Source organism: Crocodylus siamensis, chromosome 8 (assembly GCF_052110815.1).
Source record: "Crocodylus siamensis isolate JL-2025a chromosome 8, ASM5211081v1, whole genome shotgun sequence".
Classification (NCBI taxonomy): Eukaryota; Metazoa; Chordata; order Crocodylia; family Crocodylidae; genus Crocodylus; species Crocodylus siamensis.
Window position 1 is genome coordinate 79,462,713 of NC_143402.1, and position 13,107 is coordinate 79,475,819.

The 13,107-nt window shown below is 60.8% G+C and overlaps 1 protein-coding gene across 1 annotated transcript; it reads left to right on the top strand.

Moving 5' to 3' along the window:
• Nucleotides 1–2,359: 2,359 nt before the first annotated feature.
• On the top strand, nucleotides 2,360–12,967 carry LOC149859169 (uncharacterized). The gene is given in 6 exon segments (XM_090061600.1): nucleotides 2,360–3,059; nucleotides 3,378–8,597; nucleotides 10,198–10,324; nucleotides 10,649–10,973; nucleotides 11,059–11,259; nucleotides 11,262–12,967. Coding segments are annotated over 5 exon segments (1,356 nt in total). The 5' UTR covers nucleotides 2,360–3,059; nucleotides 3,378–8,526; the 3' UTR covers nucleotides 11,894–12,967.
• Nucleotides 12,968–13,107: the final 140 nt, after the last annotated feature.

The window sequence follows — 13,107 nt, forward strand, 5'->3', positions numbered from 1 at the left end:
AACAACCAAACCAAACAGAAACGCAAGGCCCCGAGGTCATAACCCAAATCTTAGGCCAACCTGGCTATCCTGCTCCCATCCCTGCCAGGGCCCCCCCCGTGGCCGCACGGCTCTTGCTCCGCAGCCGCCTCTGTTCATGAAGGCCAGGCCCTGCCCCCGGCGGTCAGCGGACCCAATTCGTTGCTTTGGCAACTCTCAGCTGTGCCGCCCTCCGGGGTGGCAGCTGGCCGATGTCACCACTATGAGGAGCGGGCCCCTTGGCGCCCTGCTACGCACCGTTATCTAGTAGCAGGCGCCCTGGTGCCCTGCCACAGGGCCCGTATCTCTGGCACAGTGCCTGGGGGGCTGTCAGTTAGCACCCTGGCACGGCCGAGCCGCCCTTTGGGCCAGGAGGGCGCCCCAGTAGCACAGAGGTAAGTCTAGGAGTGGCCCCAAAAGGATTTCCAAGTATAATCCCAGCCCGAAAGCCAATTCCTCACTCAAGCCAACGCATTTCGTACAGTGGGAGTGGGGCGCTGTCTGTTGGCAGCCTGGCACCGCCGAGCTGCGCTTTGGGCCAGGCAAGACTCTGCTTAGAGGTGCCCAGGTGAGTGGCCCGGCGCCACAGGCATGGTGTGGGGTGGCCCAAGAAGCATTTCCGTCTCTAATGCCAGCCCACCAGACAATCCTAATTCAGGTCCATGTACTTAGCACAGTGGCGGCGTGCTGTCTGTTGGCAGCCTGGCACGGCCAGACGGCGGTTTGGGTCAAGCAATCTCTGGTCAGAGATGTCCAGCAGAGTCCCCCATGGCACAGAGGTGCAGTCCGGGGTGGCCCAAGAAGGATTTGTGGGTAAAATCCCAGCCCAAATTCCAGTTCCTTATTCTGGTCCAGATACTTGGCACAGTGTCTGGGGGGTGGTGTCAGTTGGCAGCCTGACACGGCTAAACCCCACTTTGGGCTGGGCAAGTCTCTGGTCAGAGATGTCCAGGACAGTCCCCTGGTGCCATGGAGGCATGGCGTCGGGTGGCCCAAGAAGGACTTCTAGCTATAATCCCATCCCAAAATACAGTTTGTTATTCAAATCCCGATAGTCAGCACAGGGGCTGGGGTCCTGTCTGTTGGCAGCTGGGCACGGCCAACCTGTGCTTAGGGCTGGGCACGTCGCTTGTCAGAGATGTCCAGGAGAGTCCCCCGCTGGCACAGAGACATGTTCTGGGGTGGCTCAAGGAGGATTGGTAGCCCCAAATCCCTCCCAAAATCCAGTTCCTTATTCTGGCCCAGTGTCTCGGGGGGGGTGTCAGTTGGCAGCTGGGCACGGCCGAACTGTGCTCTGGGCCAAGCAAGTCTCTGGACAGAGATGTCCAGAACAGTCCCCCGGTGCCATGGAGGCATGGCGTGGGGTGGCCCAAAAAGGATTCCTGGGTATAATCCCAGCCCAAAATCCAGTTTGTTATTCGGGTCCATACACTTAGCGCAGTGGCTGGGTGCTGTCTGTTGGCAGCCTGGCAGTTTTGGGTCGGGCAGGTCTCTGGTCAGAGATGTCCAGGAGTGTCCCATGGTGGCACCAAGATGTGGTTTGGGGTGGCCTAAGAAGGATTTCTGGGTATAATCTCAGCCCATAATCCAAATCCTTATTCAGGTCCATTAATTTAGCACAGTGGCGGGGTGCTGTCAGTTGGCAGCCAGGCACAGCCAAACCGTGCTTTGGGCTGGGTCAGTCTCTGGTCACAGATGTCCAGGACTGTGCCCTGGTCACGCAGCGGTGTCCTGATGGGCAGCCCGAGCAGGATTTCTAGCCATAATCCCAGCCCGAAAGCCAGCTCCTTATTCAGGCCATTATACTTGGTACAGTGGGCATGGGGGCTGTGAGCGGGCAGCTTTGGGCCCGGCGGGACGGTGGTCAGGGCTCTTTGGGACAGTCCCCAGTGGCATCGCCATGAAGTTTGGGGTGGCCCAAGAAGTATTTTGCCCCATAATCCCATCCTAATCTGACCTTCGTTTAGGGCTCTGCACGTGATGAGAGAGATTATTTTACATTTTAATTAGTATATTCTGTCTCTCCAGGATGTGGAATTAATTAATAACAATTTTTTACTGGGTCTGGATCAGCTTTGAAAAGGGAACCAGGAACAAGGAACCAAGGTCAGCGCCCCCGGCAGCAGCCCCCGCCGCCGCCGCCACGTGCGCCCCCCCCCGCTCATCCCGCGCCCCCCCGGCTGCGCCCGCAGGTAAAGCCGCGCTGCGCCCCCGCGCCGGCCGCGGGGCCGGGGGCGTGCGGGGCCCCGTCCTCCCGGAAGCGGAGCGCCCAGCGGGCCCCTGCGCCAGGGTCGGCGCTCTGTGCCAGGCGCTGGAGGCGCAGCGTGAGTAGCCGGGGGGGAGCTTCCCTGGGGGGTGCCGGGCTGCATCCGGGGGGGCTGCGGGGGCCTGAAACTGGGGCGGGGGCCGTGGCAGCGCGCAGCTGAGCTGTCCGGTCCGGGAGCGGGGGCAGGGCTGGGCCGTGTCGGGCAGTGCTCTGTGCTCGAGGCTGCTGTCCCACGGGGGGTATGAGAGCAGCCGTGGGGGCCAGGCCCGGGTGAGCCCCCCAGCACACACACGCTGCCCCGTGTTCCCAGACACATGCGTGAAGGTCCGTGTGCTGCATGGTTGGGTGCGTCCTTCCCAAGGGGCCCAGCACAGGGCGGGTGGGGCCGGGCAGTCCCTGATTTCTCGCCCCCTTTTAGCGCAATGCCTGGACCTGGTCTCCAGGTATGTGCAAAGACACAAAGGCCAAATAACGGAGTTCAGCAACAAGCAGAAGTTCCAGCTGCGGCTGGGCAGCCTGGACGAGACCTCGTAGGCCAGGATGAAGGACATGCTGTCGGACTGGGCCCACCTCTACCTGCCCGCGCCCACCCGCATGGTGGTGCCTGGCCACGGGGCAGCAGCTGGTGATCCTGGTGGCAGCGGACAGGGCGGTCTACGCCTATGAGGAGGAGAACCTGCACAGGCTCAGCAGGAGCCTGGAGCAATTCTTTAACAAGGGCCTCCTGCACTTTGGCGAGGAAACCTATGACTGCGCAGAGGGCCAGGAGCCCCTGGTAAGTTGGCACGGGGCCAGCAGATACAGGCGGCTCCTTCGGGAAGGTCCGAGCACGCGATGCTCAACACCAGCAGCGTCCCAGCCCGATGTCTGCGGCAGCCGCGGACACGTTCTGCTCCAAGGTCGTGGTGGTGACGCGGGCCCAGTCAGTAGTCACTTGTTCTGGGGGAGGGGGCAGTGGCAGCTGCCAGGCCTGGCAGAGCGAGGAGCTGCCTGTGTCAGCGTGCTGCGGGAGGGGGTGCTCCGTGTCCTGGGGCCCCTGTGGGACAGCTTCCGGATTCGTGCTCTAACTGCTGCGCCGTCCCCCTCCCGGCAGAGCGAGGAGGAGTGTGCCAAGCACCCGCAGCTCCAGTGCATCAGGCAGCGTGCCCAGCACTTGGCTGAGAGCGGAGCAGAGGAGATGGGCAAGCTGCTGGATTTCCTGGAGAGTTAGTGGTGGTTGCCAGTGCTCAGGACTGTGCTCAGGGCTGGCCCAGCAGCACAAAGAGCGGAGGCCTCAGTGCTGTTTGCTCATGCAGTATTTGTGCTTGTTCGTCACAGCCCCCCTCCAGGCCCCTCGTCTCAGGACGTCATGTCAGCACCTCTCCAGTCTCGTTTCCAAGAGAGCTCTTCTGCAGGACGGTGTCTGAGTCCAGGCAGCATACGCTGTGGTGTGGGCACCCTCGCAGGGCCTGAGCATGCAGATGGGTGAAATGCTGGTGCCTCATGGGGGGTGCAGGCTGCAACCATGCTTGCAAGGGCGACATGCATTGCTGGGGGCATGCGATGCACTGCTGGACTGTTTGCTCTGATTCCTGTGGCAGGAAGCCACCTTTATATCTCTCCAAAATCTCTGTGCTGTAACAGTGTGATGAGGATGGGCCCAGCAGAGCAGATGCCCCTCTACCCTCTCCCTTTAGGTAGCCTGAGCTGGCTGCATTCCCGGGGGGGGGGACCTGCTCCCTCTGCCTCCGCGACTGGTATCACCCACCTGGGCGAGGGGCTTCTACCTGGTGGGCTAGAGTCTGCCCAGCAACTAGTGATGTATTTCAAATTGGTTGGCCGATAGCCAACCGGAGCTGGCCTCCACTGGACCAGGGGAATGAGGTCGCAGGGGCTATAAAAGTTAAGACTGCCCAGGAGGAGGGGGCAGCAGCCATGCAGGGGACTCAGAGTTAAAGAGGAGCTTTACTATCAGAAACTGGCTCTCTCCCCCAAAACTCACGAGCTAGGAACAGCCTGCCTCCAGAGGGGATCTCCAACAGCCTCTGGATGATGTTTGTGCTTCTATGATATCGGTCTATCCTGTACCTTATTTTCACCCTACCCCTGTAATCAGTAAAGTACTCATTTGTGACGGGTGTAGGAGACTTGTTGAGGGGTGGGTCTAAATTATGCCTAAGAGGCCCCTTGGGTCTGCAGACTAAGGGAGACTTTCCTTTTTGGCCCCCAACATGGGGAAGTGCCCCAAGCATCTGTCCTGGGTCGAGTACCCGCAGGACTATTAGGCCGGTGTTTCCCTGAGGACACAGGGCCGAGACAGTCCCTTCTCAGGGTGGTGGCAGCCACGTTGCCCCCAGGCGAGCAAGGGTGCTGCAGGGTGGGGGGTCGGCCGCCCGGGTGGCGCTCGGGGCCGGGAAGGTGGTCGGGCGCAGGGAGGTGGGGGGCTCAACACAGGAGTACCCCCTACTGGCCCACCGCATCCTCTGGCTGGCAGATCACCAGCCTCATGTTCCCAATGGCAGGCAGAGGGGATCACGCCCCTGCTTTCTAGCAGGGCAGCAAGCACCTGGAGTCCAACAATCCAGCTTCCAAGAGACAGCTCCGTGGCCCAAGGGGAGAGGTGCCCTGGATCCAGGCCCCCTCCCTGGGAGGCTCACGTGTCCTAGATGCATAGATTCCTGTGTGCTGACCTCCTGAGGGCCGTCAGCCACTTCAGTAAAGATCTGTGTAGCCTGAGGCCAGTATCTTTGCTCCTCAGCCTGGGTCTCAGGCTGCGCGTCGTCCTGTATGAGGAAGCGATCGGGGTGGGCAAGGGTGCCTGGTACGAGACGGAGGCATCCAGGCCGTGGAAGCTGCCTGGTTCAGCAAAAACAAGCTTTATCTGCTTGCCCAGTGGGAATGGACCTGCCTCCAGCAAGGACTTGCAGCACCTGAGGGAGCATCAGTCACCACGCTGTCGCTGCGCTCGGCACCCTGGCTGCAGTCGGCCTGAGCACCCTCGCGGCAAGGCGCTGGCAGCCAGCGGGGAAGGGGCCGGCACGGGACTGCATCCACCAGCACGTGAGGCCTGTTGCAGACAGCCTGCAGTGGAGGTTTAAAGGGACTGCGGGGGGAGCAGGCCCGTGCAGTGAGCGGGTAACACTGCTGCACAGCTGAGGAATGGCTTGCCCAGCTGGTGAGTCTTGCTGCTGCCTGCCGCACAGCTGTAACTCCAAGTCCTGCTCTGGAGTGAAGCTAGCGTCCAGGAACCAGCACCGCGAGGAGGCCCCATTGCTGAAGGATGACCCTTGGGGCAGTCCTGAGTGAACAGTAGGACATACCCCTCTGTTCCTAGAGCTGCCTGGGGCAGCCCAGCTGTTCCTCAGCCCCAGCACCCCAAAGCATTGCTGTCTGGGAAGGGCAATGAGGTGTTTGTGGTTCTGTTTCTGGGGACCGTGCTGTGACAACTCCTTGGACCCTTGGACAGGGCCGAGTCTGGCAGGCAAGGGACATGCTGGGTTTGGTGTCCATGCCCGTGTCCCTTTCCCTTGCAGTGTGCAGCCACACGCACAGCAGTTGAACCGTTCTTGCATGGCACCACAGTGCTGGCAGGGAGCTGAATCACCACGGTGCGAAGTGCTGTGGCCTCTACACCAGTGTGCAGGAGTGAGCCCAGCACGGCCTGCCGGGCAGGGGAGCCTGGGGCCCTGGGGGTGGCTGGCCTGTGGCTGGGGTGTTCCCACTCCTGCCTCCCCTGATCTCCTAAGCTCGGGACACTCAGCATCCTGCTCCTTGCTCCTGCTGGGGCAGAGAGGGTGGAAGGATGGACAGCTGTTAGAAAGGATGTGGACGTGCCCAGCCACGGCCTGGCAGCTGCAGCCCCTTGGCCTGTTCCTCTTCCAAAAGGGCTCTGCACCTTGAGAGCTTGTGTCCTGCCCAAGACCTACAGCCCCGTCCCCAGGGTGGGGCAGGGAAGCACCAGCCAGGGTTTCACACCAGGGTTGCTTGGATGACAAAGACACATGAGCTGGTGGTTAGGCTGAGCTGAGATTTCCCCCAGGGGCTTTGGTCTCTTGTGATACTCTGAAGTCCGCCGGTGTTGCTGCGTGGCCGTAGCTGCGGCTGTCGGCCGTCCAGAGCCCTGCTGGGAACGGCAGCACAGACATCTACTGAACCCATAAATAAACCTGCCCAAAGCCCCCCTGCTGCTTGTTCTCTTTGCAGGGACTTGAGTCGACCAGGCTTGCTGCCCTGTCCTGCAGCCATCTCTCACATGCATGCACGAGAGTGGCCATGACCAGTGCTGGCGGCCCTGCGTCCCACCGCAGCAGCTCTATGGAGCACATGCCCTGCCAGCCTGGTTGGCTCATCGGGTGCCATGCCATGCTGTGCCGTGGTTGTGACCCTGGAAGGCTGCGTGGCTGAAGCCCTGGTCCAAAGAGCAGCCTCCTCGCTGGCTGCTCTCCCCTCGGCTCCTGCCCTGGGAGCAGGGTGATCACAAGGCTGCTTGTTCTTCCCCATCCCACCAGCCCAGCAAAGCGTTTTCGCCAGAGAAGCAGCAGCAGGAGAAGGTGCCTTTAGTCTGGACGGTGAGGCCCTGCCAGCGTCTGGCTGTGGGGAGGCTTCCCAGCCGGGTCGGGGATGAGCTTCCCACGGTGCAAAGGGGCGCTCTGGAGATGCCTTGCCTGGTGCTGAGAGCACAAGAGCTCAGCTGTGGGGAAGAGGGACAGGCCGAGCTCCTGCCACTCGGCCCAGGCCCTGGGCTCGTGGACCAGCCTGCACCCTGCACATGTGCTCGGACTCAGCCAGCGTCATGGATGCTATGTTCCTCGTGGTACAATCCAGCTCCGCTGTGGGACGTGCCTCTGCCCTGTGTCCCCAGGACCCCCACCACCTCTGCCTCGGGTGTCCCGAGCAGCCACGATCCTGCCTCGGTCGCCTCCGGCCTGGGCTGTGGCACGCCTATTGCTAGGGCCATCCTGAAGGCACCAGCACATGCTGCAGCCTCCCAGCAGCGCTCCCAGCTGCCGCAGCTGCCCGATGAGGGGCTCGTGGCTCGACACAGGCTGCTGACAGCCCCAGCCTCTATGCAGCACCATGTCATGTGGCCGGTCCTGCGGCCCCCTCGTCTGCCCGTGCAGGGTCTGGCTGTAACCAGCCCTCCTCCAAGAGGTGCTGTCACAGGGGCAATGTGTTCAGGCCGGGCCTGTGGTCAGGACTGGTGGCTAAGTTTCATTTTCCAGAAAAAGGAACCGCCATGCTGAAACCTGGCTGCTCTCCAGCTGGAGCCTGCCCTTCCTGGGCGGGTGCAGCAAATATCTACCTGAAACTGGGCCTGGCTGGGGTGGGGGCAGGTGTGTGCCCAAGGCAGTTTTCCTAGTTGCTGGGGATAACCACTTTTCTGGCATGGGTTAGTACCCTCGGAGGTATTGTACAGTTACCTTCCCACTGTCTCTTCCACTGGGCAGTTCTTGGCTTTACGCCCATTTTATGGCAACAAGAGACTCCTCTCTAGCTTGCTCCTGTGGCCGTATGGCTGAGGTCAAGCGAAACTTGGGGGTATCTGAACCCTGAGTCTCCGGGCTTGGGCCTGCACATAGGATGACCACCAAAGGATTTGGAAGCATCTAAAGCCCCGGGGTGGGGGGGGAGATGTTTGTGGGCCATACTTGTGGGCCATGATAGACAGCCACGTAGCCGGGGTCATTTGCTGCCATGGCAGGGGGTTGGACACGATGATCTGCTCAGGTCCCTTCTGACCCGACCAACTATGAAACATGGTTCTTGAATGACTCACGGATATGGCTGATTTGGCTTGGAGCGTGAACTTTTTGTTAGGGTAAAAAGATGTGTGTTGGGGCGCAGGCCTGTGGGCCCATGTTGGGGGGTTGAGGGGAAGCTTTTCCCTCAGGGCCTGGCACTGGCCACCCCTGCTGAGTAGGTGTAGCAGCCTGTGGGCAGGGAGAGCCAACATCCAGGGGGCTGCTGCATGTCATGGCCTGGCAAGCCGGGGGCAGGCAGGGATCGTGCGCTCCTTGCTGCATGGCGCTGGCCCAGGTAGCAGGGGCTGGTCACCAGCTCGCTCACCATGAGCAGGCTGGCACATCCCGTGGCTTATCCCTATCTCTGAGCTGTGGGTGACCACTGGTGCTGAGCTGCCTTGAGTCAACACTCACAGTCCCACTGCCAGCAGTTGCGCTCACAGCAATGGGCGGTTCCTGGCGCTGGGCTGAGCCCAGCATAAGCCTTGCGCAAGTAGAGGCTGCCTGCTGGAAACAGTCATCATGGAGCACAGGCGGCAGTCGCCTCCTGGCTCTGCAGCAAAGGAGGTGCCCATGTCCCACGCTACAGCCAGGTACGTTCTGTGGCACTCGTGTTTCTCTGTCCCCAGCTTAATGCCACAGGCCGCAGGATTGATTTCACTCTTCCAGTGCCATGGGTGTGGGAGAAGCAGCATGCCAAGGGGAGGTGGTGGAAAAGGGATGGGAAGGCAGAGCTTGTGGCTGCCTCATCCCCACCCTGGCACAGCCTTTGTCACCCCTCCTGCCCCAGCCGTGTGGAGCTGGCCGAGCTGGGGCTCCGTGGACACTGGGGTGTCAGCTCCCCTCTCAGTACTGGGTGCAAGGAGAGGCTCTGAGACTGGGGCTGCATCCTGTTTCCTCTGCATCTCCCAGCAGAGCGAGCAGCATGGGGTGCAGTAGAAACAGCTCTCCGCTGTGTGGGGGCTCAGGGCTGTGGCTGGAGAGTGGAAGAAAGGAGGTTCCCCGCAGGAATGGAGCTGCCTGGCACCCTGCATGGCCCTGGGCGGTCGCCCCTGCAGAACCAGGCAGCATGCACACGCCAGTGCCCTGCTCCTCTCCACCATCCTGGAGGTCCCAGGGGCACCCCAGAGCCAGGAGACAAGCTTGCAGGGCATGAGATCTGCTGAGCAGCACTGAGCACGCCCTGCTCTGACAGGCAGGGAGAGCTGGGGCTCTTGCAGCAATCCCTGCACCAGCCCTGGTGAGGTCATGTCCTGCAAGGGGTCAGGGCTGCAGGCACCTGCTCATGGGGGAGGGGGCTCAGGGGGGCTCAGTGGCAAGAAGGGGGCTCTGCCATGTTCACTGGCCAGGTGGAATCACACGTGCTTCCATCGCACCCTGGCATCCAGACACCTTCCCACCAGCATGGAGAATGGCTACACGGGACGCGGGAACTACATGGGACACAGGGGCCCTGGAGCAGTGAGCATGAGTCCCCCCTGTGCCCCACTGGCCCTGCAGGATGTAGCCCCTGTTCCTGCAGCCAGGCAGAGTGCTCTGAGGTGAGCATGGCATTGGTTTTCCTACAGCTGGTAGTGAAGCCACAAGAGCCCCCAGGAGCAACCAGCCTTCTCAAGAGCAGCCAACAGCTCTGCTTCAGATGCCTGGGAAAGGGTAGAGCAGCAGGGAGGCAGGCCGCTCCTTGGGGCTCTCCCTGCCCTGCTCCATCTCCCTGCCTGCAGGCAGAGGCAGCAAGCTGGAAAGGCCAGGGTCCAGCTCCCCAGAGATACCCTCCCCACCCCCAGGGCTCCAGCAGACTTAGACCAGGGCCCCATCACCCTCCCCACCCCAGCCAGGGCAGGTCAGGAGCAGAGGTGAGGGGGTCAGTGCCTCCACCTACACCCCAGGGCCCCTGCCCAGGCCTGCTGCAGATTTGCTCTCCAGGGATGCCACAGGTTGCTATACCCCAGCACCCACTGGAGAGCTAGCTGGTGCTTTCACTGGTCCCATTGCATCCCAGTGTCCTTCCCTCAGGCTAATGCTCCTGGTGAGATGCACCTTCCAGCTCAGCTCGTTCTCCAGGGTCCACAAGCTTCTGCCCTCCCCAGGACAGGCCTTGGCTCAGCCCCATGTTGGGTGGGAGTGCTGTGGTCATGGGGCTAGAGGGTGCCGCACCGGAGGCCCCCCACGCTGCAGCATTTGGGTTCTTTGCAGATGGGAGAAGAAGGAGCGAGACAGAAGTTTTCTAGTGATCAGTGGGAATGTCTTCATCCTCTGGTTCCTGGGCTTGCTGTGTAGAACAGAAGGGTCCAAAGACACCAAGAAGAGGTACCTGGAGAAGGTGAGCACCGTCACCACTGGGTGCCACAACCTGGAGCCAGGGGAGCCAAATACAAGAAATGTGCAGAACAGGGATGAACAAAGCACCAGCATGTCTGGGGTGGGACAGGCCAAGGGGAGCCCACTGGGAAGAGGGGCCGGGCTGGGCAGTGGTGCATGGAGGTGGGCAAGGGGCAGAGGGAGGGCAAGGACCCATTTGACTGCCTTGGCCTGGAGGCCTCTTTCTTGTGACTGCATCTCTGCATTGGCCCTACCCAGAGGGGCTGCAAATGGAGAGGGGCAGGGAATGCCTCCGAGCCCCACCTAATCCGTCTGCTCTGGCCAGGTGCTGCATGCAGTGTTCTTCTTTGGACAAATCCATGAGCTCCCCATTGAGCCAGAGGAGTTCATAGCTGAGGAACATCAGCAGAGAGTGAAGAGCCAATACCCAGCACCATTTGAACAGTGCCGCTCCCACCTTCCCACCAAGACACCGTACTCCATCGCCCTTGACTATGTACGTATGCCCCCAGCCTCCCACTGGAGCCAGCTTGGGGGCTTGGGGCACCAGAGAGCAGGGAGGGTGCTAGGCAGGGCCTGTGGGAGCTGTAGGGACCTGGCAGCAGCCCTGCAGAGTGCAGATTCATGGCCATCCCAGCAGCACAGGAATGGTCAAAACTAGGGCTCCATCAAGTCTGGGCACAGCTGCTGCTGAGGAAGGTGCTGGAAATCTCCAGACAGATAATTAAAGGTCAACCTGCCCAGATGGCAGAGGGAGGCTGTGGAACAGCTTCAGCCAGCTGGCTCCTTGTAAACCACTGGCCTATGCACAGGTGACAGAGACCTTCTCCTCCACACTGCAGAGAAGGGACCAGTACCTGGAGGAGTGCAATAGGGAGCTGTGGCAGCATGTGCAGAAGACGCAGCTGAAAGCCGGTGAATTTGCCTTCTGTGCTGCATCATTGCTAGCAGCTTCTATGAAGATCCCAGCAGGAAAGCCAGGTTGCAGCCATTCTGTGGAGCGTCCCTCTCTTGCAAGGGGTGGGCACAGCGGAAAATCATGATTGACGTGTCCTGTCTGCGGACATGGCACCGAGCTGTGGCCTATGCAGTGTACCATGGGGGCACAGACAAGGCCATCATCTTTCCCGATGGGGTGTGGAGTGAGGCCCTGCAATTTGACCATCAATCTCTCCGGTATCGGCAGAGGTCGCCTTGCAGGAAATGCCAGCGGAAGTTTCAGAAGGTGAACTTCAGACCCCATCCCAGGGTTCACTGCCGGAAGGAGAGGTGGCATTACGGGAACTGCACGGAGACCGAGGCCTTCAGCAAGCTCCTGCAGGAGATCAGGGCTGTGAGCGAGGGCTCCCAGTCCAGCACCAATGAGAACATCGAGGAGTTTACCAAAGTCGAGCCAGTAATCACAGCCAGAGTCGTCAAGGAGCTGAAGAAAAGGAATTTTGAAGTCGCCAACTTTTTTTTGAGCTTGTCTGAGTGCCCAGTGGGATTGCTGCAGCCAGTGTCCCCTGCTGCTCTAGCAGCCTCCCAGCTCTGTGCTGCCCCTGCAGAAACCCCTCACAGTGTTTCCTAGTGGGACATCTCCACTGGTGCCTGGCCTCAGTTTACCAGAGTGCTGGCCTGCAGCAACTGTGGAAAACAAGGAGTGGCTGAGCTCCCTGCAGAGGCCCTTGGGCAGCCTGTCATGCCAGGGCTGGAGGCTGAGCTCTCTCCCGAATCTGCCAGGATCCATGGGAGCCTCCCAGTGACATCCAGCCCTTCCTGCTTGCAGCCCTACAGCCATCCTGCAAGAGGAAGTGTCTCCAGCCCCAGCCAGTCCATCCTCCTGCATCAGGCAGAGCAGCTTCCTGCTGCCCAGTCTCCAGCACCTGTTCCAGAAACAGAGACCACCCCGCCACTCGCGCCCCGTGTGCAGCCTTCCCTGGGAACTCCCTGGCAAGCATCACCCAGAACGCTCTTCTGGAGGCCAGACCTGGCCTTCATGCTTGGCTGGTCTTTCTCTGACAGAAAGCAGCACCTGGGCTCTTGGGCTCTCAGTGACCCATGCTTGCAGCTGGCAGGAGCAGGCTCCTGAGCTAGGCAGGCCTGTGGTGTGAATCAGTAGGGCAGCCAGTTAAGGTTGGGTTGGAAAGGCAGGGAAGGAAGGTCCTTCACCCAAGCTGGGTGGACAGGTCTTCTGCTCAGACCTGCTACTCTGCTGTAGCCTGCACTAGTGCTCTTGTGTCTGGCTCCCTGCTCCACTGCTTTCCTATTTATCAATAAACTCACCTGCCTTGATGCCTCCTGCCTGAATCCTGGGGAGGGCATCCCTCATGCTGCCTGGGGCATGAAGAGAGGGGGTGTCCTGATGTACCACCCCCATGGGCCTGCCATGAAAGACACTGTGGTGGCCCAGCAGGAGGAAGAGGTCACACTGCTTTGGGAACAAACCCAGAGCAGTTCTTGCCCTCAGCAGACCCCACCACATGCCTGCCTACAGGAGGGGTCCATGATTGCTGCCCCTCACCTACTGGGCAGCCTTTCTCAGCACAAGGAAGGAAAGCAGGGCTGGGCTCTGTCTCCAGCGCCATCCCCTTTATACCACTCTGGCCGTAGAAAGGGGCCACAGCAAAGCCGTAAGCCGGCAGAGTTCCAAAAGCCATGTGGGGCTGGTGGCCAAAGCCGGGGCCAGTGCTCCCGCAAGTCTGCCAAGACTGTGGGGTGGCTGGGAAGTCAGCTGCGAAGAGGTAACTGCAGCCTCTACAGATCCCAACCGACCCCTCCCACAAAAGGCAGCCTGGCCCCAGC